Raw genomic sequence first — 27,282 nt, 5'->3', positions numbered from 1 at the left:
GAATTTTTCTTCAAATGTTTGGCGTGTTCTGTTCCTGAAAGATTTACTAATATTCTGGAGATTTTTTTCAAGTTCTTCGGCCTTTTCCTTAGGGAAATTTTGTTTCTTATTTGCTGCTAAAAAATGGCGTCTGATTCAGTCAATGACTTTGATGGAACTAAATGAAAACGTGATAAATTAATGTCCGATATTTACAGGCTCCCGCTAGACGGCGTACTCGAGCGTTGCGATCGCGAATTTCGATGCTATTATCGAAATAAAAAACTTTATTTTACTCTAAAATTAATTAAAATGAGTGGCAGAAAATCTGCTTCACATCTTCAGAAATTTACGAAAATAAAATCAAGTAAAATTGGTAATTTTAGGAAAAAAGTCCTATTTCTCAACTTCAAAGTCATTTTATTCAGAAAACTTTATTTTTCTTGTAAAATAAAGTGAAGGGCGAAAAATCCAGCTTCGCATCTTTTGAAATTGAAACATTCACGTAAGTAACATTGGTAATTTTAAGGAAAAAAAGTACTACTTTTTTTCAATTTTGAAGATATTTTCCAAATATAAAGTTTTATTTTCCTCTTAAATTAAAGTGAGGGGGCAAAAAATGTTCTCCCCCTACTTTCTATCCAACTTTTTCTGCTGTTTTCCGAAAAGAAATTTTTTTCCCTTTACACAAATACTTTTTTTTATTTTTATATCCGTCGTTGAACAGCTGATCCAATTTTGGGTTTACGACTACTAATGTTCAACTCTGTAGCCTTGTAATTTTAAACCAACCAAGAAGACAAGGAAACTCCTGGATCAGTACCCCCAGACTTATTGATTTGTTATTGGAACATTGAGGACTTTGTGACTCGACAGATTTAACGAGCATCAATCACCATTTACTACACGGGAAGTCTTCGGCAGGCGGGGATCGAACCTACAAACTCTTGGACCTGGGCCCAGTGCCCTGCCAACCAGGTAACACCGGCTTTTATGTTTTGTTTAATTTTCTTTTCTTTTCTAGATATAATCACTTAAAATATATTTAAAAAAAACAACCTTTTTTTAAAAACCAAAATATACCAAAAAAAGGGCACAGCATAAAAAATGAAACAAGTGTTAAGAAAACTAAAATAATTGCCACTCTTTTACCCTTCCCTGGATAGAGCAATAAAATGCATCCTTCACAGACAAATACATATATTTTAAAGTATCCTTTGACTTTCAACACTTTTCTTTATACCACCCTAAGAGACAACACACAATTATCCGACTCAGCAAAAAAAAAAAACATTTTATACTATGGGAAAATGTCCTATTGCTTCATTAGATTACTTTTATCACTTTTATGGCCCTGGGCTCTATTATCCTTTTATAAAATGACATTTATTCGCAGAACAATCTATTCATAAATTGTTTTAAATGAGCAACTATCTGAATGTTCCAGGAAAACAGGTGTAAGCTTGAGATCTAAGGGGATGACATTCGCTTTGATCATTTTGTTAAGAGACTTTTTCTGAGACCAACGTTCTAATAATCACACTCAGTTGAATTTCAATTCTTTTATCTCATTTAATTGCATCATTTAAATAAACTATTTTTTATTCAAATATAAATTTTTCGTTAACTTTTGCTTTGTTCAATATTTGAAATAAAAAATTTATATTAAATTTAAACTAATAAAAATTATTTGCAATTGTCATTTAACATAATCTTGCCATCAATAATTCCCATTCTTAATGAAATTTTTCGTCGGATAACAAAAAAAAAACACACTGTAAAATAGATTCATTTCTAAGGTAAGGAGTTAAGCAAATGTTTGTATTAAATAATTTAAAATTCTGTATTGATGTGCAGTTAGAATTGTTTCAACATTAATTTAAAAAAAATCACATTTAATACAAAATCGCATTTAATTTAATAAAAAAGCTATAAACATTGCTTCATTGAGAATAACTGAAAAAATGTCATCGCTTAAAGTATTTTAGTTCAAATAAATCACGGTTTTTCAGCCAATAAAAAATAAAGTTCTTTGAAACAAAAAAAACATCTTATTTCGTTGTTTCCATTATTCTTTCTAATTATACGAGAGACTTTCTTACATCGATTCTTTAAGATCAGCATTACTATCCTTATTTTACTGAAATTAAACTAATTTAAATCCTTTGCATTCATTGACAAAAAATGGTATATGTTGTAGTTTTATAAACTTAAAAAAGAAAAAAAAAGCAAAAGAAAAACTGTTAATTAAAAAAGCAGGAAAATAATATGATTGGGTTGAGAATGCAATTAATCTTCATTTAAATTTACTACTTTATTATTATCTTATTGGATAACGATATTATATAGAGCGCAGCTGAAACACCAAATCTGACACATATTTATTCCCTCTTATTGGAAATAAACCATATAAAATATCATTAATACACCAACAATAATTTATATAAAAAAAAGGTAATTTTTATTCTAATACAAAAAATTAAACTCAACTTTTATACTTTAAACAATTAATATAACAAAAAATATTTTTAATATAAAAGTTTCAATAAAAAATTCTATAAAATTTTATTATTAGTAATAAAAGCTGCTTTAATTAAAAAAAGCAACACATTTTCAAGAATGGGGCAATTTGTTTCCGTAACAATTGAGGAAGGGAGTAGTGTCAAGTGCAATTTATGTAGTTTTTTTTTTCTAATCAAAATCTTATACGATAATCAAAGTAATTATTTATGCAAATTTAACTTTTCGAGAACTTTTCATATACATTATTTTTCTGAGTTTAAGGTATACATTTTTGAAAATTATAATACTGAAACTTTAAATACTGCTGATGGAGGATAAGAATTTATCCGACCATTAGATCAGAATTATAATTTATCATTTTTACAAAATGTTTAATTAAATAACTTTTATTTTCCGTTTTAAACAAGGCAATTTCGATTTAAAACCAGAAAAATTAAACCAGAACAAGAAGAGAAAAACATTTGATTTAAGATTGCTTTAATTTTATTTAACTTTCAACTTTTTTTCTTCAGTTGTGAGATTTATATTTTTTTAATCATGAAGATGATATTTACTGTAACCAATGTTAAAAGATATTCATTGAAATGTTTTGTTCAAAGTTATTTCTGTCTGATCAGAAATATCAATAAGTAAAATATTCAAGAATGAATTCTTTTCAAAATATAACTATATTTTTTAAGGCCCTGCACCCCCTTGGAGTGCGGCAATTTTATTTTTTTAAGCGATGTATCTAAAGAAAAAATTTCTGGATACTTCTTCGATTGTGACTTTTTAAAATGTGAGCATATGTGCCTATAAAAAAAATCTATAATTTCCCAAACGAGAGTTAAAATTTTTAGAGAGTTAAAATTTAATAAATAATTTTCATTTCTAATGGTTTGTCTCGAAAAGACCTTAAATTACGATATAGAACCGGAACCGATACAAACAATATAATAACCGGATTCAAGAGGTTTTCTAAAATTGGTATTTTATGATTAGCATTATATTTAGAGAATAGGAGGGTGGGGAGTAGTAGAAAACATGAGTAGCTTTTTTTAGTCCAACTTCCACCGAGACATGTCGTAGACTATACATAAAACTGACTTTCTAAGAATACACATAACTTTTTTCAAATGGATTCAATTTTCTACACCCATAATACAGTTATACGTGAGGGTTAGCCGTAATCTGAGAAATATGGTCCTAACAGTTTGGTCAGGAGAGAGGTTATAAGTTTGGACCCTTAAATGTTAATTTTATTTTTTGTGTATTTTGCCATAGCTCGAGAGTTTTTTTAAAAAGGAATTGAAACTTTTTTGCACTTAGTTATAAAATTCATTTATCCAAATAGATTTCCAAGCAAAAAATAACCTGTAGTAAATATTTATTATTTTTTATCTAATAATATTCGAAACAAATATGAATTGTAAAGCATACAGTTTTTTGCATCATTTTAAAGTATCTAATTCCAAATGGAACGATACAAATTTTGTGCGAAATCATTTTAATATTTCCTGAGAAATCGAGTTTGAAATGTATAACTTTTTTTAAAATTTGATTTCTCAGGATTAACTGATTTCGCTCAAATTTTGTATTTTGCCATGTGTTAAACTTACAATATTCTGTAATCTCATTCATATGTGAACAGGTAACTTGTTTTAATAAATATATTTGATAACATGATACATAAATAACTAAAATGACGGTTAGAGATGGAGTAAAGAAAGTTTAAAATAAGAAAGGGCCCCAAGAGGCAAAGTTACGGCACTGGCACTTAGGAATGCCCTGAGGGCAAATTCTCACAGTTACACGTGAGGGGATGCTTTTCATTTTTAAATATTTTATAGTGTTAGATCTGTAATTTCAAATTAAGGAACATTTTCGATTCAGTAATGAGACATTTTTTTAATATTTGTGGTAGAACATAATTTATGATATTTGCTGGAGGACTAATTTACAAATACATAAAATAACAACTAAGAGCAGCACANTACAGTACAGAACCCGTTATCCGGAATTCAGAAAACCGGAAAACCAAAAAACCGGAACGAAATTCGATAAATTTTCCCGCAATTTTAAAAAAAAAATTTTTTTCCTCATAGGATTTTAGGATTTTTCTTTCTTTTTTGAAAGATGTTTACCTTACCATCATTTCAGAAATAATCATTAGTGTATTACCTCATCGTTTTTTCTTATTTTTAAGATTATTTCCAAATATTTTTTTTTTAGTTGGGTTTAACACTAAAAAAACGGCTTTTTGTAGCGATTCAGAAAACCGGAAAAATCAGTTATCCGGAATAGCGATAGTCCCGCTCGTTCCGGATAATCGGTTCTCTACTGTATAACAAAAGCCGTAATCTGAGAAATATGGTCCTAACAGTTTGATCAGGAGATAGGTTAAAAGTTTGGACCCCCAAATGTTAATTTTATTTTTTGTGTATTTCGCCATAGCTCGAGAGTTTTTTTTTAAAAAGGAATTTAAACTTTTTTGCACAGAGTTATAAAATTCATTTAGCCAAATATAATTCTAAGCAAAAAATAACCTATAGTAAATATTTATTATTTTTTATTTAATAATATTCGAAACAAATATGAATTGTAAAGCATAGTTTTTTGCATCATTTTAAAGTATCTAATTCCAAATGGAAAGATACAAATTTTGTGCGAAATCATTTTAATATTTCCTGAGAAATCGAGTTTGAAATGTATAACTTTTTTTAAAATTTGATATTTTGCCATGTGTTAAACTTATGGATGTACAAACTTATGGATGGAGTACAGAAAGTGTAAATTAAGAAAGGGCTCTGACCAAAAATTCTGACCCAAGGGCCTCGAGAAGCGCTCCTGGTACTCAGGAGTTATCTGAGGGCACATTCTCACAGTTATACACGAGGGGATGCTTTTCTTTCTTAAATATTTTATACAATTTTATAGTGTTAGAGCTGTAATTTCAAATTAAGAAACATTTCTGATTAAGTAATGAGACATTTTTTTAATATTTGGGGTAGGACATAATTTATAAATTCTTTTTTGCTGGAGGACTAATTTACAAAAACATAAAATAACAACTAAGAGCAGCACATTTACTACCAGTGGTTTAATTTGAAAAGAACACACACATATATATATATATTTTGGTGGTCGATTAGATTTCAAAATCTTTTTAGGTGGGGGATACTTTTTGGATTTTCTTTTGATGAGATTCTTCTTAGCGAAGTTAAAATTTTAAACTCAAAATTCACAGGATAAGAGTATTATTTTTGATCATTTTATTACCTCTTTAATATAATTAAAAAGATATTGGAGTTTTCAAAGAAATCTAAGTTTTTAAGCAACAAATCCTTTTTTTTTACAGTTGTATTGTTAACAAGTCTCCTTTCAAAGAAGGTATTTATACATTTTGCATACATAGCGGGTGAAACTATTCAATTCTGGTAAAAGAATTTAACTCCTTAGTATCAGTTTTTAAGGAATTGGAAGGTAATACCAGCATTGACGACGTAAACAATCTTAATAGGGGAGAAGAAAATGATTTTCCCAAACATAATGAAGAGGGAGAAAAAAAAAGAGACCCATGGATTTTGAAATATTTTATTGCACCCATTTATATAACCAATTCTTTTGTTCCCTGTATTTTTTTATTTTGGATTTTGTGAACAACAATAGAAATTGTTCTGTCGAGAGGTATTAAATAAATATAAACTTTTAAAATATAGTCTCCGTCATGTTTGAGAATAGGTGCTCTCACAGATAAATGGAAAAAAGTGCAAGAAAAACAGTTCTGAAAAAATAAAAGCATCAGGAAAAAAAAACATTGCAGCCAGAAATTGAACATAAACTATACATTATTTTAAAATTAATAATTATGCAAGGTGAAGTTTGTGGAAAGAATCTTTACACATTTTAATATTTATATTTTTTACTCTTACATTAGCTTTAAAAATTTTTAATACGAATAAATACACTAATTGTGAGACGAAAAATTAGATTTTAAAATTTTTTTTTACACGAAACCCCTAGAAATCTTAATGTAGATCTTTTTGCTAATGTGTATTTAAGAGGCAAAGTGCTATCAGCCTCAACATTTTAGTAAGTTTTAGCATAAAAATTAGTCAAGACTGTACTCTAGAGAAGACAGAGACATTGTCTGAAAGCTAACATCTGCTAAAGGCACAATTAACATTTTTTACAAAAAATATAATTTTTTTTAAAAATTTAATGTTTAAAATTTTTTTGCAGATTAAACTTAACACAACTTATAAATAATAATGTAAGCTAATAAACGTCATGTTTACAGCAAACACATGTATTAATTATTATAAATGTGAAGTTATAAATTTAACATGCTTATGAAAATTGATATTTAGAGAATCAAAAGGAAAATAACCTTTAAAAAAAAGCTTTTCAAACAGCTTACAAAATATGAAAATTACTTTTTGTGTTGTAAGGAAGGAGCCTAGAGTTAAACATGAATTAAATTTCGAAGGTTAAATTTAAATTTGTACCGAATATCAACAGTCAAATAAGTTTTTAATGCTTATATATTTTATCATAAACTTAAATTTAACTAAATATAACAGTAATAATCAGTAAATAAAATGAATGAGTTGCTATTTTTTTCTTTTTTCTTGCCTTTTCAATTTTATTCTCTTCATGACATTTTGTTTTTTTCTCGATATCATTCTAAATATAGAAAAAGTTGAAATAACACTAGTCTATAAAGGACTAACTCTTCAATAAAGAAATATAACTCGCTAAAAATGTCAAAATTTGGCTCTTTATTATAAAACAATAATTGGCAAATCTTTCTGATGAACCAATATAGAAGATTTCTGCTAATTTGAGTAAGTCAAGAACGGTACAAACACTGATTAATCAGACTTAACCATTGTAATATGTATAATACCCATAAAAAGAACGAATATTTAAGAGGACAATAAACTCTAATACCAAGAAACCCTATAGAAAAAATTGCAATCACATGCATTTAAAATTTTTGTTTAATCAGCAAGTTCTTCTCCATTTACTGAAAGCCATTCTTCAAAGCAAAATACTATCCATAGACCATTAAATAGAATCTACTAAGGTAAATTTTGAATTTAGTTCTTGATTAAAATTTTTCTTCAGTCTTTCACATTTTTAATATATAAGCATAAGTATATGCACAGAATGCATACACATATTCATATTTAGTTGATGTTTTTTGTCACGCTGCCACGTAATGGAAGGACGTGCTAACATGAACATGATATACATTTTCATTTCTTTAGTGATGATATTAATTAAAAGTTAAAGAAGTTTTCCTGAATATACTTTACAATAGCTTAATTAGTTTTATTTAAATAAAAAAAGACAAAAAAGTAGTTCAAAACAGAAAAAACCTGGTTCAAACAAAAATAATCAATAAATAGAATAGGAATACACAAGTTGGCAACCTTTGTGCTAAAATATAAACTAAGGCAAACAACGTTAAAGAGTACACAAATATTTATAAAATACAGACAGCTGTTTCGATGCTCAAAGGACAACCTTCATAAGTGCAACAGAAAGAAATGAGAGAAAAACAAGGTAAATAACCTGTTTTTCTCCCATTTCTTTCTGTTGCACTGATGAAGGTTGCCCTTTGAATATCCGAAACGGCTGTCTGTATTTTATAAATATTTTTGTGCTCTTTAACGTTGTTAGCCTTAGTTTGTAAATAGAACAGATTTTTCATTTTTCCCAACCTTGATTGAGATCTAATGATTCAATGTTAAACAATCTTATTGATACCCATTTTTATAGGATTAAAAAACTTAATGGTTAAAACTAGTTTAATTCCAGATTTTTTATTACACTTGCTAAACTATAACTAGGTATTTTCTTATTTTAATGAATTTTGCATAAATGTGCAAAGTATTCATCAGTTGTTAAATTTTTTTTTTTTTTAAAAAAAAAAAAAGAATAACTAATTTGTGCAGTAGATGGAAGAGAGATGTTTCTAAAACATTAATCAAGAATAATTTTTTCCCTTTTTTTTGCTGATACCTTTTTTGTACTTAGTATTACTATATTTAACAGGATAAGTAATATTTTTAAATTATATCTTATCTTCCTAAAACAAGGTCTGAGAGGTATTGGGAACCCATACATGACATCTGATAATAATTAAACTTTTTTTTTTTATGTAATATTGCAAGTAGTATCAAAAGTTGTTTTTAGTAGTATCAAAAACTTCCCTTTAAGCAAATATTCATAAAATAAATTGGGACTGCAAATATTTATATGGATTTCACATTAATTAACCACATATTATGTCATAACGTTAGATCAAATACTTAAAATGAAAACTAAAAAGTGTGAAAGTAAATTATTCAAAATGAAATCAAATAAACATCACACAATAAGTTAATTAAACAACTTTAATCAACAGAAAGTACATAATTTTTTTTTAAAGTTATTCGTTATCTTAAAAAAAGTAATGGGAAATAGAATTACAAATTTTAAAAAAGCATTAAAAAATTAACTTTCACAATTCAAAAAGAATTAATTTAAATATTGAAACAATAAGAAAGCATGCTTCTTTTAAGGCACAGCATATTATAAATTTGTTAAAAAAAATTTCATACTTATATTACTTTTACATATTTATATATATAATTGATCTCCCAGTTGAGTCAGAGTTGAAATGTAAAAAGTTGACTCCTTACAAATTCCAAAGAAAATGTAAAAAGTGCTACAAATAAATAGAAAAAATAGACAAAGTAAATTATTGTAATGAATTGTGAATAAGTTTTACAAGACAGTTAAAGAGAATGTAGACCTATCAAACGTTCTTGCTCACAATTATAACAGCTGATGGCACTAAACCTAAAGAAAACATAAAAAGTACAGTTAAGTAAACTATAAAAAAATATTATTTGCAATTAATGATATCAAGAATTTCCTTTAAGTTATTATTTTTTTTTTAAAACTTTGAATAAACATTAGGAGACATATCAAATAAGTTTTTAAAAACTACAGATAAAACTTAGATAACTCAAAGTAGTATACTAAATCAAAAATACAGGGTATTATTAAAAGCATGCTTGTGAATGTAAAAGGACAGGCTTTAGTTTCAAATTTATATTTTACTTTTGAAACAATGAAGTAAAATTTTATTTAATTTGTTATAATACAAATAAAATACAAATTAGAATGAGTATGAACTAATAATAGGAATTGAAAAATTAATTAATTTAATTTAAAGAATTATTATTTGAAAAAACTTTATTTGAGCTGGAGTGGATGAATAAAAAGTATTTTATTAACGATTTAAAATTTGAACAAGATATATAAATAGGGAGAGTGAGAACTAATAGTAGGAATTGAAAAAAATGAAAGAGGTGAGATTCAATTATATGCAAAAAATGTTAGTTTCTTTCTTTTCTTAAGATCTCAGAAGGCTATTGTTTAAGTATTATTAATACGTAGTATTACTAGTGCAAGTACTTAGTATTACTATTACAAGTACTTAGGTCTTACTAAGTCATTTTTAAGATGTTATATTTTTTCAGCAAAAAATTTGTTAAATAGACAAGATCTGATTACCAGGAGTAATTTGAAAAACACTCAATGTCACAGTTGATGTTTCAACTGGAATTGTAAAATCACATTACTATATCAAGAAATCAAGTTATATGTATTTGAGTTTAAAATTTCGCTTCTAAATTATTTATAGATTTTTCAAAAATGAAAAAGCACATATTCATTTTTTAAATAAAAAAATATCTAAATTAAAAATTTGTTTACAAAAAATTTTAATATCAAGTTTTCTTCAAATGGTTTTTAACAGGAAAGCGTAAGATTAAATGCTAAATTGTTTAATATTTTCAAATAAAATGCTAGAAAGCTCTTTTTAAATTTCTTACACATTTGTAAAACAGAAAAGCAAACATTTTATTTAAAATAAAAAAAAATATCTAAGTTAATTATTTTGCATAAAAATATTTGAATCTGTATTTCACATAGTTTTTAACCATGTCACACATTTATTTGAGTCTCCTAAACTTTGAAACTGGATAAGATAATTCAAAATTGAGTAAACTCACCTAATTCACTCAAAGGACAGTTCATATCACTAGAAGTGAAAACTTTCTTAGGAAAATTAGTCATGAGTGTAAATGGGCCATCGCCATCTGTTCTGTTCATCTCAACATATAATCTGACAGCAGCTAATTCTTCATTTGGTTTAAAAGTTTGGGTCAAACATTGTCCGTTAGTTAGTCGAATCTGTAAAAATGAATATATCATTAGTTATAAATACAATTTTTTTATTTTTTATAAAAAGATAAACTTAAAATAAAATTCTATAAAAGTTACAGATAATTATAAAAAAAAAGTATACAAGGTTAAATGGATTTGACAGCAGCATATAATCTTAAAGATTGGAAAAAGAGTAAGAAATTTCGCCGGTCCAACATACACAAATACCAAATGTACGACAAATTATTACTCAAATAAATGGGCAGACCTTGCAACATAAAATATCAACCATAATACATGCATACACCATATATATGCTAATTAATATTAATATATGTTTAACATGATTAATTATTATTATGGCAAAAAATTATTTTTAAGTTTTTTGAAACACAATAAAAAAAATTTTTTTTTTTGGGAGCACTTGAATCAATAAAAATTTCTCTTTATAGTTGTGCCAAACTGGTATTTATTGCAATATCAGGTAAAACAAGAATTTACAATTTATGGCATGAGAAGTGTTTTAATTAAATACCTAAAAATTTGTAAATATAGAGTAAAATATTTTTTTGATCCCTTAAAAAACAAATAGCTCTAATTTAAAAATATATTTAGCTTTAACTGATCACCCAGTTCCTTTGTTACCTTAGAGTTCGATGCAAGCCTGAACTTGATAGTAACTGTAAAATGAAAGCGTAAATTAATGATTCAGTTTCGGCTTTTTCTGAGGAAAAAGGGAAAGTTTGGAACATATGTTAATGTAATGAGTACCTAATGTTTCATATTCGAGTTGGGGATGAGGCTCCTGCCCAAAATGGATTGTTACCAAACCATTTCACTTTCAGGCATTGTTCAGTGGTTGTAATGAAAAATAATTTCTTTACAAATTTGTATAAATAAAATTCGGAAAAATACCTTGAAAATTGAGAATATAAATTTTTAAAAATTCTAATACAACTATTTCATAATCGATATTTTAATATATTTTGTCTCCAGAATAATTGTAAAATTTACATTTAAGCATCTAATCCAGTCACGTTTAGAGTAGAATTCACAAAATAGATGGCTCTGAAAATCGCACTGATTTGACTTCCATTTTTGAATGAGATGGCTTAAAAAAGAATAAATTTCTCTTTGCCGACACCTTCAGTAGCACGTCTCCTCCTGCTTTGTATCTTCTTCTCCAAGGAAAATTATTTTTCCTTGGTTACGATGGTTTCTGATTTCAATTGAACACAACGTTTTTTTTTTAGAGCAGTGTTTTCTTAACCTTTTGGGATAGTATTTGCAAATTCCTTCATCCTATAATAAGTATTATTAGAAAAAAAAAAGTCTAAATCCAGTAGAAGTTTAAGTATATTATCTTAGAAGGAAATTTTGGTTGATATCATACATTTTTCCAGTTAAAACCTGACATTAAGTGGATGCACTGTTATCATTTATATTTCAGAAAAAAAAACAGGCCTTAATTCATAATTTGCATATAATATTATTAATGTAAATATGATTATTAATATATTAGTCATAATATAATATATTTGCTATATATTGTTACAATATATTAGCTATAACTCAATTGTTATAATTAAATATATAATATAACTTATATATAGTATTAACTAAAAGAAACTGCTCTGCAATATAAGTTATATAAGAAAAGAACTTATTTCCTAAAGATTTTTGTATTTATATATATTCTATGAAATAAAAGAAAAGAATGACAGATTTGGTAGACCGCCAAAATTTAAAAACTGGAGAAAAGAAACCCACCAGGAACATAAAAAATAATTAAAAACTTCTTTATCATTCTCCATACTTACTTGACATCTCTTCCACTAACTACCATTTCTTTCTAAATTTGGACGACATTTTAATGCGAATTTTTTTATTATTATTATTAACAGGTTGTAAAACTGCCTTTACAGGAATTCCTTGACTCTCATTCACCATAGTTTTATCCCTAATGCCTGAACAATCTGCTGCATGGCAAAAGAGTAGACTAAATTTTTGTATTAAAATATGTTTACGTGTGTCTTATTTTATTTTTTTACAATCAGTAAGATAGGAATGCTATTCAAGCAAGAAAAAAATTACCTGTCGCGTTTTGAAATGTAAAAACAGTATGGTAGAGTCGAAATTTTTCAATTTTACAAATTTTCAATCAGTCGATTTTGATTAAACACGTTCTGGAATGTAAGTTGAAGCTGATAAAAGTATAATTGCAATTGATGTAAACCAGGGAATAACAATTCACGAGATTACCGAAAAATTAAATTTATTAAATTCGACTGTTTACGATAATCTGAAATGCCCAAGCTTAATCTTAAAGCTCAACATAAGGGTTCCTTACGTTTTTACGAACAGAAATTTGAGTAGTTGCGTTGATGTTTGTGATTTGCTACTCAAAAGTCAAGAAAAAGTATCCATTTTTGAAGAGCCTCATCCCCGGGGATGAAAAATGGGCTGTCTACAATATTTGTTTAGGTCTTTACAAAATAGTTTTGATGATAAAACTTTTACATCAAATAAAGAGGGCAAAAATTACGAGGACAACTTTTTTTTGTCAGCACAGAACCAAAACTTTTATGAGTGTGGAATCATCTACTGCATAAAAGATACTAAAAGGAACTGGATTTCCTAATTCATTAACAGTTTTAATCACAATAAAAAAATCGTTGTTCCTTTTCATAAAAGAATTAAAAAAAAAAAAAACTTTTTGAACAGCCCATTAGGTATGTAGGAAGTTGTGAGAAAGTATCGCAACATTTGATGAATTAAAGGAATTTATAAAATGTTCATGATAAAATTAACATATAGAAAGAGAATATTTAATAACCTGTAGTTTGCATTCATCATATGAGATACTAGGAGCAACAGGAACAGGAGCAGGTGCAGAAGGAGCACTTGGAGTGGATGTATTAGGGTTAGGCATTCCAAACTTCTCTCTCCTTGCCTGCTTGTCTCTTTCGATTTGTTCTAATACTTTTTGTCTAAAAAAATATTATTTTGATCATTATTTTAAAAAGAGTATATCCAATAAATCTGAACCAAAATTCTTGGATGCCACTGTCTTTGAAAATATTTTTATTCTTGTTAACCTTTCGAATCCATCATCTTATTCAAGTCATTTGCAATCAAATGACAAAGTGACCTCCCCCCCCCCAAAAAAAGGAAATGTTTTGCATTTACAATGTTATCTATGCATAATTATTTGCAATGTTACACATATTATTTGCAACTTTATCAATACTAATTATTTGCAATGTTATTAATACTATAATTATTTTCAATGTTCAACACTCATCACCATGGTGCATGATTCACATATTTTGGAAGATACTATTGTACACAAGAAACTTTAAATGGAAAGACCTAGCCTTGCTTTGGAAAATACAATAGTCTGGTCAAGACAGCAGGCTAAATGTTCGGTTTTCTAGATTTTCCTCAATGGATCTCAAAAAATAAAACCAGAATCAATTCTTGTTGAGTTCAGCACCACAGAGATAATGAAGTGCGTTGTAATTTTTAAAATGAAACTCACATCATTGCCAACTTATTAAATAATCCAGTTCATATTAGTTTCCCCATGTATTGGTTTTTTAATTTATAAAAATTCTTTTGTGGATTTTTCAAATTACATAATAAAACTTTTAAAAATAATAACATTCAATTCATGTAAGGATATTATCTTTTTATATAAAGGGATAATGGCACAAATATTTATTAGAAAGTTTAAAGTTCATTTTTCTATGAGAATGCTTTTGTTAAAATAATTTTACAACTAAAGAGATCATTTGAACATCTGTTCTTTTAAAATAGCATATTCTGGTTTATTTTAAAAGTATATTTTTGTAAAAGGATTTAATACATCTTCAAAATATATTAAATTTATTAGAATTCGTATTTGATATTTGATCTTAAAACCTATATGCAATATGCTGCTTAAAATATCAATAATAATATTCATTCTAATACATTAATACAATATTTTAGGTTTTTGACTGGAGACTTTCATCTATGGTTAAAGTTGATAAAAACTAAAACGCACGTAAAAAACCGAATGAATATAAAAAGATTTATTCTTCAAAATATAAATCCTTAAAAAATAAAGATAGTGATATTAAACATTTTACTTTGCACTAGAGGTATATATTTTCCCCAGATCTATGAAATGATTCACTATTTTTAGAGTGTTTTTCAAGTTTCAGCTGTATGAAGGAGGTTAATATTTTTTTCCAGGTAAAAAATATTTCATACAATAAAAAAAAAAAAACATGCAAGGGAAAACTTGTAGGATAGTAGGAATTGTCAGTAGGAAACAGAAAATTTTTATCTCAGTGTTCTGTTACCAAATAGAAAAGCAGGCTAAATATGCAGTGTACAATTGTTTCCTTTTGTGGTGTAGAAAAGTTACTGTTAATAATATTACGGAAAAAATATTACTTTTAAACTTGCTCAAAATCATAACAAACCACTTTTCCCACTTGCATAGAGACTAGGATTTTTTTTTTCTAACACATGAACAAGCAGATCTCATAGGTTGACAGAACTGATTGAACCTTATTCCAGACAATAATATTCGAAGTTAATATTTACATTGGGAATAAAACAGTCAAGAGGTCCTTCTCATCTTTCTTTAAACTTAAAACTAAACTTTGTAAAAATAGAAGATCAGAGTTCAATCGACATTTTAAATTTTAATCTTAAAATTGTATTAGTTTTGCAACTAAACAAAAGGAAATGAACAAGTTACAGCTAAATTACAATTTCCAAAATTTTGAAATAAAAAAAAAAAGAACAAATATACCTAGCGATTTTTGCTTCTAATTTCTCTTGTCTTTTTAATTCAGCTAAGCGTTTCATTTCATCTTCTTGAATCCTAAAATATAGTTTAATAAAAGTACACATAAAAATTGAAAAAAAAAAAAAAAAAGTATATAAATGATTAAATTTACAATTACTTTTGTCTAACATGAGTTATTTCTTGTCCTGTCTTCCTTCTAGTTTTTTCTTTCTCCAGAGCTTCTTTTTTCTCTTTCTCAGCTTTTTCTGCTCGCCGTTGCTTAATCAAAACTTCTAACCTATAATAAAGCAATTTACTTAATATTAAAGAATATATAAGAAACTTCTGAATAACCTATCCTTTAACTAATTCAGTCAAATATGCAACACTCTATAACCAGAGTAAAAAATATAAACACTATTTTTCCATACATATTTTATAATCCTATCTCAGGACGACTGAAGTATGTGCTTTGTCTCCTTGTTAACCATGCATTGGATTGGATTGTCTCAGAATTAAATTTTTTATCTAATTATAATTTTCAAAAAAAAAAAATGAAAATAAATTACACAGAAGCTTGTAGGTATAAAACTGAGCCTTTTTCAAAAAATTCCAAATGATCTTTCTAATATTCCATCCCTTCCTGCACCTGGAAATCAAAATTAAAGCATTCGAGCATCAGTTTGTTGTGGGCCAAGGGGTCACGAAAGGTAAAGGCTCCTCAATTTCATGACCAACGACATGATTGTGGCAATGTTTTCAGCATTTGACACAGGCTGTCTTTACTTTCTAGACTAGCTAGTACTTATTGAACTGAAGATGGAAGGATTTCAAGGCACTCCTGAGAATCGAATCTCAGTTCTTCACTTAGACAAATCAGCGCCTTTCATTTGTAAATGTATTCAAATTTAATTTCTATACCTTGAATTCTGAGGTTCCCAACCTTTTCACATCTGTTCCCTATCTTCCTTTTTGTATTATCTTGTGCAAGTTAATACCTCTTCCCCTACTGGTTAAACCACTCTACGTGTAAGTTTGAAAAAATCCTAATTTTATAAAATAAGATTTTTTCTTAAAATTAAAATCGGACGTTTTGTTATTTTTATTAGATAACGAGCAACTTTTTAAGAATAATGAGTTTTTCACACACAAATATTTAAACAATTTAAATTTAAAGTAATAAATATAAAGAATAAATTTAAAAAATGTTAAATGCAAGTAAAATATTTCAGTAAAAATTTTAAATATTCTCTGATATTTATATATATCTGATAAATACTTAATTTTATCTGCATATAATAAAATTGCTTAAATATCACTTTATAAAATTACTATTTGGTAAAAAGAACCATTGATCAATTTACAAGAATAAACACATTTATATTATTTTAATATTTATCACAAGTTTAAGTAATACAAATTTATAACAAATTAGAATGAAATGAATAAAAATAAACAACTAAAAAAATATATTTCACACAAAAAAGAAATACTTCTTCTGAAAACAGTGTAAAAGATGCTTACAGATGCTCTTGTAATATTGATCAAAGAGTAATAAAAATTTCAAGAGAAAAACAATCTAATACTCCAGATAACACTGTCATACATTTAACATTTTTTAGAAAAATTAAAGTATATGACATTAATTTTCTGGCTTGTTCCTTTTCCAATTTATTTCTAATTTTTTAGTCTAGTAAACCGGTATAGAAAATAAACCTTTCACAGCAAGAGAAGGGAACAACTGCTTTACTGACTTCTCTTCTATTGCTTCATTAAATTTACGATTTCAAAAGTGTCTTCCACTATTCTATGGATGATGTTTGAGATACTTAATTTTCATATTCACATAAATTAAAAAATCAAGGGAATATGAAAGGAGCATAAAAAAACGTAGAAAATAGATGTCCTATCATTTTATCGTGTAGGAAAAAAGTTATGAAGTTTTTTATTATTATTTTGTGGCGAGCAGTTCTGGTAATAGTATGATAACAAATGTAAAAAACAGTTTTAATGCTACTGAAATAGAATACATGGAAGAGGTTGAAAGTAGCTTCACTGACCCCCATAAAAAATAATTTATAGAGGAGGGGCAGGGTAGTAATATAATTATGTAAATTTATAGGCTCAGTTTTTGCTTTATATCAATGATAAATACATTTAGGTTACATTAAAGTTTACATAAAAATAATGACTAGTGACATACTTGGAAAAGAATGTTTTTTTAAAATTTAAATCAGTGATTTAAAAAAAAAATCCAAGCTATTTAAAAAAAGATTTAAACTGTGATTTAAATTCACAAACTCTGGTTTGTCTCATTATTTTCTTACCGTCATTTGTCTTTAGACACTGAGAAATTTTCTTGTTACAGAACTAAAACTATAGTATGCCCATTTCTGTACCTTTGTTTAATTCAATTCTACTTTATATCATTGAGTTTTCATGTGACCAATTTCCATAACAATATATATTCCATTAGATAATCCGTTAAACATCCTATTTTAAATCTTCAATCAAGTTTTAAAAACTTAACCATGCTGTTTAAGGGCCTTAATTAGAATCTTATTTTAGACTTAATTATTGACATATTTATAAAAACTTACAAGCCGGATTTTGGCAAAGAAATTTCTGGATGAATGCTAGAAAAAAGAATAGGGCGATTATAAAATCAAACGATTTAAATATGAGAAAGGTTATTTTATACTTTTAAGAATGGATACTTTAAGCATTTAACTGCAATAATTCTCAAGTAAAATATGAAATAAATCTAAACTGAAATACTTTTTTTTTTATTTGAAGATGGCAACTCAAAATATTATTATTGCATATAAATAAAACTTTGCATGCAGATCTGTAACCTACGTACTATCATTAAGAAAATAAATTATATGATTATCCGACATCCTTGTAATCACAGGTATGTAGGAAAATCGAAATTGGGTCACCATTTCAAGTTGATTTTCAAATGGATAATCATTAAGCTTTAAGTAAAATTACTCATAACAAGCATAAGAGTAGCAACTTTATTCAAGTATTTAGATTTTGTAACTGAAAACTATGACGTTTAAGAAAATATAATTTATTTTAAAGTTTAAAGTCTTTTTAGTCAGAAGTACATTTGTTTTAAGTGACTAAACACAAATGCAAATAAATAAATAATAATAAATGCTCACCTCACTAAAATATTTGGACCATATTTTCTGGATTACTGCTACATTTGCTTATTTTAAGGAATAATAATGAATTTTAGAATTTTAAAATATGGAATGCTTTATTGCAATTTTTATTTGTGTAATTACATTAAAAATTAACTACACCTTATAATAATTCTCTGATAAAAGCCAAAAATTTATAAGTGCAATTTTTATTAAGTTAGTGAGAGTTTACACAAAGCAATTTTTAAGATATATTCTAAATATGCCTCAAAGATTGAATTTTATTCTCCAGATACCAGAACATGTGTTCATTTAGTTCATTGCAATTAATCCTAATTTTATTTTCTGAAGTATTTTTAAAATTTGAACTTTGAGTTTTGACAATACACAAAATGAGATTATGAGGTTATTTGTCTCGGGTCACTTCAAAAAGTGTTCCAAACATAACTAGAAATATTAAAAATAATTTTTTTAAACAAAAGTAATTAGAAAAACTGGAAGAGAAAATTACTTTTTAACTTGTTCACGCTTTTCTTCTTCAGATAAAGGTTTAATTTCTTCAGCAGACTGAGAAAATTTTTGATGACCAGTTTTAACAGCATGAAACTCAATTTCTGAATCAGTGCGAAATTTTTTGTTGCACCTAAAATAAAAATAAAATTTTAAAAAAATGTTTAACTGTTACAAGGAAAAATTACTTTATTAATTTTACATATAATTATTAATTTATTTGTGGAAAAAGGTGCTCAATAACATTGCTTCTCTGTAACAATAAGAATTATAAATTCTGGTACAAAATATACCGTTGTTATTCATAATCATAATTTTAACAAAAATGACTATCTAGATTAGGACTTTATAATTTATGTGGTTATCAGATTTTTTGTTTTAATAAAAATGAGTACAAAATATCAAACATTTTACATAATATTATTTTAGACATTTTTAATTTTCAATTTTTTTTCAAATTGACATGTAAATTGACAAAATAAAAGTTATAGGTTTTTTTAAAGAAAAAAATAGTGAAACATTTAATTGAAAAGAAATCAGTAATTTACAACTGACAAAGAAATGTTTAACTTATTTTTTGAGGAAATAAATTTCAAAGAATGCCTACAAAAATGGTAGTAATACATAAGTCAAAAATTTAAATTAAACTTGAGTGCAATCAAATATGCAAAGCAGAAAATTGTTCTTTTTCATATCATTGTGTTTAAACAGAACACTTAACATTTGCTTAACTCCTCACCTACTCAACTAAAATTAAATTGCTCCAACGCCTTGATTGTGGCTTTTCACTAAATATCATTGATTTTAATGTTAATAGAAAATCTATACTGAACTGTTAAGTATATAATTATAATAAAACTGTTAAGTATGTAATTATCCTGCTGTTTAACTTTTTCACCAAAAATTTGAAAAAAGAATTGTAATTTCTTGGCTGAATTATAAAATTATCTAAGTTGAATATAACAGTTGATTTGTGTATAACTGCAGTCATGACAGTATTTTAAATGTGAAATATCTTATTATCTTTCTTACATTGGAAAAATAGGTAATCTCAAATTACAAAAAAAATAAAATATGTATAAGGCAGGATCCTCTTAGCACAGGGTCAAAATTGTGATGCCATGTTTTCAGATCATCTTTAGGAATGTTTCCCTATCCATAGCCAAAAGTCTATTATGCAGCTATAGTAAGACGTAAATAAAGTACCACTACTAGTACTGATTACATAATTTTGATTTTCAAAAATTTATTCAAACATGATGACCAGACTGTCTTTGACTTTTTAAAAACTACATTTTTAATTTAGACATTTTTAAATTAGATTAAGAAGAAAATTGTTTCATTTTTTCAGGACTAGAATGAAAAACATAAGGTCTTATTACATCAAAAAACTATGTGGCTTATGATTTTCGTTTTAAGTCAGACGAAAAAAAAAAGGAAAAAAAAAAGTTGTTTTTTTCTACATGAAAAACTAAGTTCTTAAATTTTTATATAAACTCATTATTTTTAAATTTTTTCAGTTTTGTGTTCTTAATTTGTTTACATTGGAAACTAGTTAAAATTTTGATTGACAATGGAACAGTGATAAATTTTGCTGGCACCAGTTAAGAAACAATTTTTTTTGTTTTGTATTCACACCAGGTTCTGAATTCAAATTGAAACTTGGACACCATAGATAGCTAGAATATTGATTGACCATATATATTTTACAGTCTGGAAGCAATTATACATAATTCAGGAATGAACCTTAATTAATTATAATTGGAGAAATTACATATAATTACATTGAAACTTCCATTCCTATCAGACATGGAGTTCTAACATACAGCTAGTTAGAAATTGGTAAAAATTTCTGTTGCAAGATTCTACTCAAAAAAGACAGAAAAGTGATCATAAAAACATAGTAATATTTTTCTTTACTTTTAGAGAAAAATATTTTTTATATTACAACTTTATCACGAATATTAAAATCCCTCTCTCCCTCAAAATCCAAAAATGAAGAGTATTTTACTAGCTTTTTCAGAATAAATATATTTTGTGTTATTAGGTTTGCCCGAGTAGTATGCAATAAAATTGTAAGTTTTATTTTAAAATGTTAAGAGATATCTGAAGACCACGATTTTATTTTTAGTAGTATGTATTGGTTCTGAAAAGCAATTCTGAGAAAAACGTTATGGATTTTATGATACGGATAACAATATTTTCAGTTTCCTTTCAAGAAATTTCCTTAAGATAAAACAAAAACATTTCTAAAATTTCATTAACAAAGAAGATGCATCAAAAGACATACTCATCACATTTGATCGATTTTGGTTGAGGAACTGATTCTTCATTTAATTCAATTGTTTCTTCAGCAGCATCCGTTTCAGTTTCAGGTGCTTTCTCACCTAAAATATTTCACACAAGAAAAAATAAATTTTAATACAATTACAGATGAAGAAAAACCTTTCATATAGATTTCTGTTTATATAAAAAAATTAGAGAAAAGAGCTTTTCTTCCATGGGGATTGTTTTTTGTAAAAAAAAAACAAAAAACAAACAAACTTTAATCTATACATATTTCCCAACTCTTTCGGTTTTCCTGGAAGATTTTACATACATATTTAGCGTGGTGCAAAATTCATAGAATCATATTTACTTCTTCATTAAATAAAAATGGTTTAAAATGATTTTGATGGCTGTTATATTTGAATAATTTAAACATATGTATAATTGGTTTGCTAGCTCTCTAATAGAGTTTCTAATTGATGGTTAAATTTTAACGAAACACCAACATTTAATCTAAATTTCATTAGCTTTATCTTACCACTAGGAAAACATCATTTTGAAAAGCGTAAAAGTTGGCAAGTATGTAGTATATATATAAAATAAAAATTGTTCAGACACATTCAGAATATGCTGAAATATTATACAGGCTTTCATAGAAATTTGTAAAAATTTTTTTGTCACAAACAAAGCTTGATTTTTCGCTAAAGAAATATAATTTAACAAAATTAAAATTTATATGATATTTAACTACACATATCATAAATACATAAAAAGTATATGAATAAAACAAAAATAAATAATAGTTTTAAAACCCATATTAGTAGATAATGTTAGTTTAAATAGTTAGAAGGTAATGCTAGTTAGAACCAAATCTAAAGTTACATTCTATTCGAAATGATTATATGCTAAGTCACTGTCAAATAATGTAAATATATGTACCAGATTAAAATAAATGAGTTTGCTTACATTACAAATTTAGCATTATAACTTTAAGATTTAATAATATCGCAGGAATCTTAAAAAATACAAACATTTACAAATTCAAGTTTGAGCATCCATTCCGTAAAAAAATATTTAAAAAATATGTGTATAATCAGGGATCGATAAAAGTCACATTTACAACCATCTTTAGGCATCTTTGCCAATAACCCACAGGCAAAATGGCTACATTCCTAACAATAAATAAACAAAACACATACTTTAATAAATAAAAGTAACAATAAATGAAACATTTATTTTGTCAAAAAATGCAATTTTAAAATTTTGAGTTGAAAGTGATAAATTAGTTTTCTTTTCAGTAACTTCTATGCCTGGTGTCATTTTTCTAGTTTTTCATTTATAAGTTTTTTCAATGTCATCAAGCCATTTAGTTGGTTTTCTTCCTTTAGTTTTTTTAATGCCAGAATCTTAGTCCGTGGATGATTATGACACAAAGTTAAAAACATTAATTAAAAACATCATTAATTATTGCTATTTTTTAAATTTCATTACCTTCTTTGAAGGCATAATTGTTAGTAGTTGCTATAATTTACCTTTGAAGGTGAAAATTAAATGAATTTAATTTTATCTTTATTGATGGTGAGGCTTTTTCAAAGAAAATTCAAGAGCTGAAAAAGCCTCAGTTACTGCTTTTCAGACCTATAAATGATATCTATGCCAGCCACTTAGGCCAACATTAGTTTTGAATTTTTTCACAATCTGTTTTTTTCAATGCCCTTTTCTACTGCTAAATTTAATAGTAGCAATGGATTCTCATTGATATAAGCTTCTTTCTATTATAAAAAGTTCAGAAAGATATTAAATTTTAAGCCAACACTACACTTAGTAAATGTAGTTTTAATTAAATTAATAAAGCAATTTTGGGTACAATAAATTAGAGCAGGGATCCCCAACTTTTATGCACTTAAGAGTACTTTCAGAACACAGCATAAACAATAAATTTTTTTCAATGCAAGCTTATAATTGGAATTTATACTTTTAGATAAATTTTTATGGCACATCCTCAGCACAACTAATTTTTCCAGTGTTAACAAAACTGGGATTAAAAGAGACAGGTTTTATGAAATCCAAGAAACATTTTACATAGTTTAGGTACACCAGGGATAGTCATAAAGATAAGTTTAAAGTTCTTAAAAGGCTTTAGATAGTTATCAAGCAAGAATCCTAAAAATTAAACTTTTAACGAAAATATTTTACCAAACATTAAAGTTCAAAATTCAAGAGACTGAAACCACATATTATATTTCGTGAAACACATATGTAAATTAATTTGATGTTTACAAATTTGTCTATAATATTTTAAGTAACCAACAGAAAAAATAAAATATTTTTAATGTTAAATAATTTCATTTGCATTGCATCCTACATACATTATAATAATTGTTTTAGTTCAGAGGTCACTCCTTTCATTACTCAAAATGAAAATTAGTAAATAGCAATTAACGGATATATCTAAAAATGTATTTTTAAAGAGATTCTGTAACTCTCTAAATACTTTTGAGAACCTTATTGCACTCATTTCAGAGTTCAAATTGATATTTTTGCAAAATGGTTGCAGTTTTGATTTGGCTAAGTTTGGTTTGGAGTGGGCCTTGGGCACTTTCTTACAGCAAGAGAAAGTGCATTTGCATTGACAAAAAAGCTCAAATGCATGCATTTGAAAATATGAGAATTAAATTTCATTTTTGATTAATAAAAATGGTTTATTATAATGATCCTCAAGTAATTAGAATATTTAAAACTCTGCTCTGGGCTCCTTGAGTAAAAAAAAGATTATTATTGATTAAAATGTTCTGTATGATAAAAATTTTTTCTTCAAATATTTGAGAAATTTCTGAAAATAATAACTTGTGATCAAGCATAAATAATTGCAATTACTTTCAGCGGCAGCACCACTTTCTTCTGTCTCCATTTCTTCTGCATGAATTATCAACCTAAAATATATTGAACAGTATAATGTAAATACTAGTAAAAGATATTTCTACACATTTAAGATAAGAGAACAAAATATTTTCAAAATTATAAACATTCAACAGAAACTGTGCCTATTATGGGAAATTAACAGTTGAAACATATTTCGCATATATCTAAAATTATAGACAAATATTTATGTTGTAAAAGTGGAAATCTTTATGTTCTAGATTCTAAATTTTTCCTTACTGATATATTTACCCTCAGTAAAAAATAGACGCATTTCCTGACACAGAGCTAATTGCAGCATGCTTTGAATTACAGCAGGTGGCTTTTTTAAACAGTTACAAAAGTTTATCCAGTAATAATCGTGAAAAAAAAAATGGAAAAATTCCATCCTTCTTGTTATATATATATATATATATATGTAACATAAAAAACTTCAACTAATCTTTTTACTTTATTCCTTTACCGAAATCTTTTTCTTATTTTAATGTTCAAAACTAAACGCTTTCTCACACTTTAATGATCACATCCTAGCTTTTAATCTTATTGCTGATAATCAATTCCTGTATTAGGATAAGAAAATGACCAAACACAAATTGACAAGCATCCAAATATGCTCAAAATAGAAGTGAAAATATTAGAATTGCCTAGTACCTGATTGTGACTAATAAAACTACCAATTAAAATGTAAACGCAAAAAGTACTTCAAAAAATACCTATATCCTGACAATACCTGTAATAGTACCTATATCCTGAAAATCACATAAATATGAATTTTTCTCAATGAATCTTGTATTTCTTTTAATTCGATTACAGTGATCTCCGTCAGATATGTTGTATAACTAATTAGAATTATACTAAGTTCAGATATTGTAAGCAACGAGATTATGTAAACATGAAAAAAAAAAATACTGATTAATATATCCATTGCCAAATCATGTGATATTATGTGATGAAATTCTAGTTTCTGTCATTAAAGCAGACTAAATGGTAGCTAGATGCATATAATCATCCAACTATTTTTCCAGAAAAAAAAAAAGAGTTTATGACAATAACAAATTTGGACATTAAAATAAACTTATTGTAAAATTGAAAAATTAAAACGGTTGCTAAAATAAGAAAATTTAACTTTGTTTTTATCTTTATAGATGACCACTTTTTAATAATAGATATAGTATAATCACCTGCACTCTTCTGGTGGTCATGGGCATGTTAAACCCAGTCCAAATTTCGCTTAAAACCTTTGTTAGTATAAAAACAAATGAAACAGAATTAAATTATTCAAATAACTTATCTTCGACCGCAATATTTTTTTTCTCAGTAAAAAATAAGTGAGACAGTAGAATTTTTTTTATTAAAAAATAAACGACTTAAAAGAAATATATTTAGTTACAAGATACTCGGAATTTAAAAAAAAAACACCAAATGTTGCTTCAGGTTTACCTATATATTACTACTCTAGTGTAAGAAGTTATCAAAAATTAATCCTAACCTATTTTTATTTCTTTTAATCAAAGTCTATAAAACTTTAATATTTTTGATCCTCTCTCCCATTCATTTGTTCATTTACTCCTCCCCGAGGGTAAAACGACTCTTGATTTGAATTTTTATTTTTAAAATAGTTAAATTTATAATAAATTTGCATTTTGACTTAAAGATTTCTATGGGGGAAAATTAATCATAAAAATTTGTTAAGATTATTTTTTGAAATTTCGCTAACACTTTAATTTGATTTTTAGCAAATTTACTGGCTAGTAGTTTGAAGTTCTTAGCGCAGGCCCAGTAAATGGTTAGTTGAATTTGCATAAAATTAAATTACAAGAATAAAAATACAGTGAAACTAAAAAGATATTTAATATGTTCTATTTTATGAATAAAATTTTACATATTAATTAAAATTACAAATTTGACATAGTGCATTAAAAATAACCTATTTTGAAGTGCCATTATCAATAAATACGCAATTTAATATACATAAAAACAATTCTTAAAATTTTGCTTTCTCACACATCAGAAAACATATGAATTAAATACATTGTGTTTAAATGATAAGACAAAAAATTCAAAGCAAATATAACGATACTTTATTATTATGCTAAATTTAATTTTAGACATTTTACATTAATATGCGATTGTCAAAAACGCAACAGATCTGAAGATTGCTCGCCCTGGCTACTTACTGTCCACGGCTTTAGCCTCACTTCAAATGCATAGTAAATGAATTGGTCAAATGAAATAAAAAAAAATCTCACTTGATCATGACCCCACATACGGATATATCAAAGAAAAACCAATTATTATCCATACAGTGGGGGAGAAAAAAAAATTTATTTACTTTTAGTAACTAATTGGGAAAAAATGTTGCCTCTTTTGCAGCTGAATGCAAAATAGTTGCCTTCGCTAATATTGTGGCGAAATTATTCGCCTTAATACCCTTATCTTAAAAATAGTAATTTTAGTTGCATTATTAAATGCCAATGCAGCCACGTAAGTATTATATTTCCAAAATTTCTGAAAATCAAAAATTGAATATTATTTTTTAATGCTTAAATCTTCTATTGCAGTTTTGTTTTTTCACAGAATTAAAATACAGTAGGGAACCGATTATCCGGAACGATCGGGACCATCGCTATTCTGGATAACTGATTTTTCCGGTTTTCTGAATCGCTACAAAAAGATGTTTTTTATTGTTAAACCCAACTAAAAAAATATATAGTATACAGTACAGAACCCGTTATCCGGAACGATCGGGACCATCGCTATTCTGGATAACTGATTTTTCCGGTTTTCTGAATCGCTACAAAAAGATGTTTTTTATTGTTAAACCCAACTAAAAAAATATATAGTATACAGTACAGAACCCGTTATCCGGAACGATCGGGACCATCGCTATTCTGGATAACTGATTTTTCCGGTTTTCTGAATCGCTACAAAAAGATGTTTTTT

At 26.6% G+C, this 27,282-nt stretch overlaps 1 protein-coding gene across 2 annotated transcripts in view; it reads right to left on the bottom strand.

Annotated features, from left to right (window-relative positions):
- Positions 1–8,867: 8,867 nt before the first annotated feature.
- LOC107440028 (UBX domain-containing protein 1-B) overlaps positions 8,868–27,282 on the bottom strand; it is a 26,509-nt gene continuing 8,094 nt past the window's right edge. Inside the window, exons 3-11 of one of the 2 annotated variants that reach the window (XM_043043631.2) lie at positions 24,298–24,353; positions 21,443–21,539; positions 19,154–19,285; positions 18,091–18,126; positions 15,669–15,788; positions 15,515–15,586; positions 13,544–13,697; positions 10,554–10,734; positions 9,222–9,333 (exon numbers count right to left, since the gene is read on the bottom strand). In XM_043043631.2, the coding sequence (XP_042899565.1) occupies positions 9,290–9,333; positions 10,554–10,734; positions 13,544–13,697; positions 15,515–15,586; positions 15,669–15,788; positions 18,091–18,126; positions 19,154–19,285; positions 21,443–21,539; positions 24,298–24,353 (892 nt within the window). In that variant the 3' untranslated portion in view covers positions 9,222–9,289. Of the gene's footprint in view, positions 9,334–10,553; positions 10,735–13,543; positions 13,698–15,514; positions 15,587–15,668; positions 15,789–18,090; positions 18,127–19,153; positions 19,286–21,442; positions 21,540–24,297; positions 24,354–27,282 lie in introns of both variants that reach the window. The other variant, XM_043043632.2, reaches the window with a different exon arrangement.

The sequence above is a fragment of the Parasteatoda tepidariorum genome, chromosome 7 (assembly GCF_043381705.1).
Source record: "Parasteatoda tepidariorum isolate YZ-2023 chromosome 7, CAS_Ptep_4.0, whole genome shotgun sequence".
NCBI lineage: Eukaryota > Metazoa > Arthropoda > Arachnida > Araneae > Theridiidae > Parasteatoda > Parasteatoda tepidariorum.
Note: the sequence above shows the minus strand (reverse complement) of the source record. Positions and strands in the feature narration are given on the sequence as shown.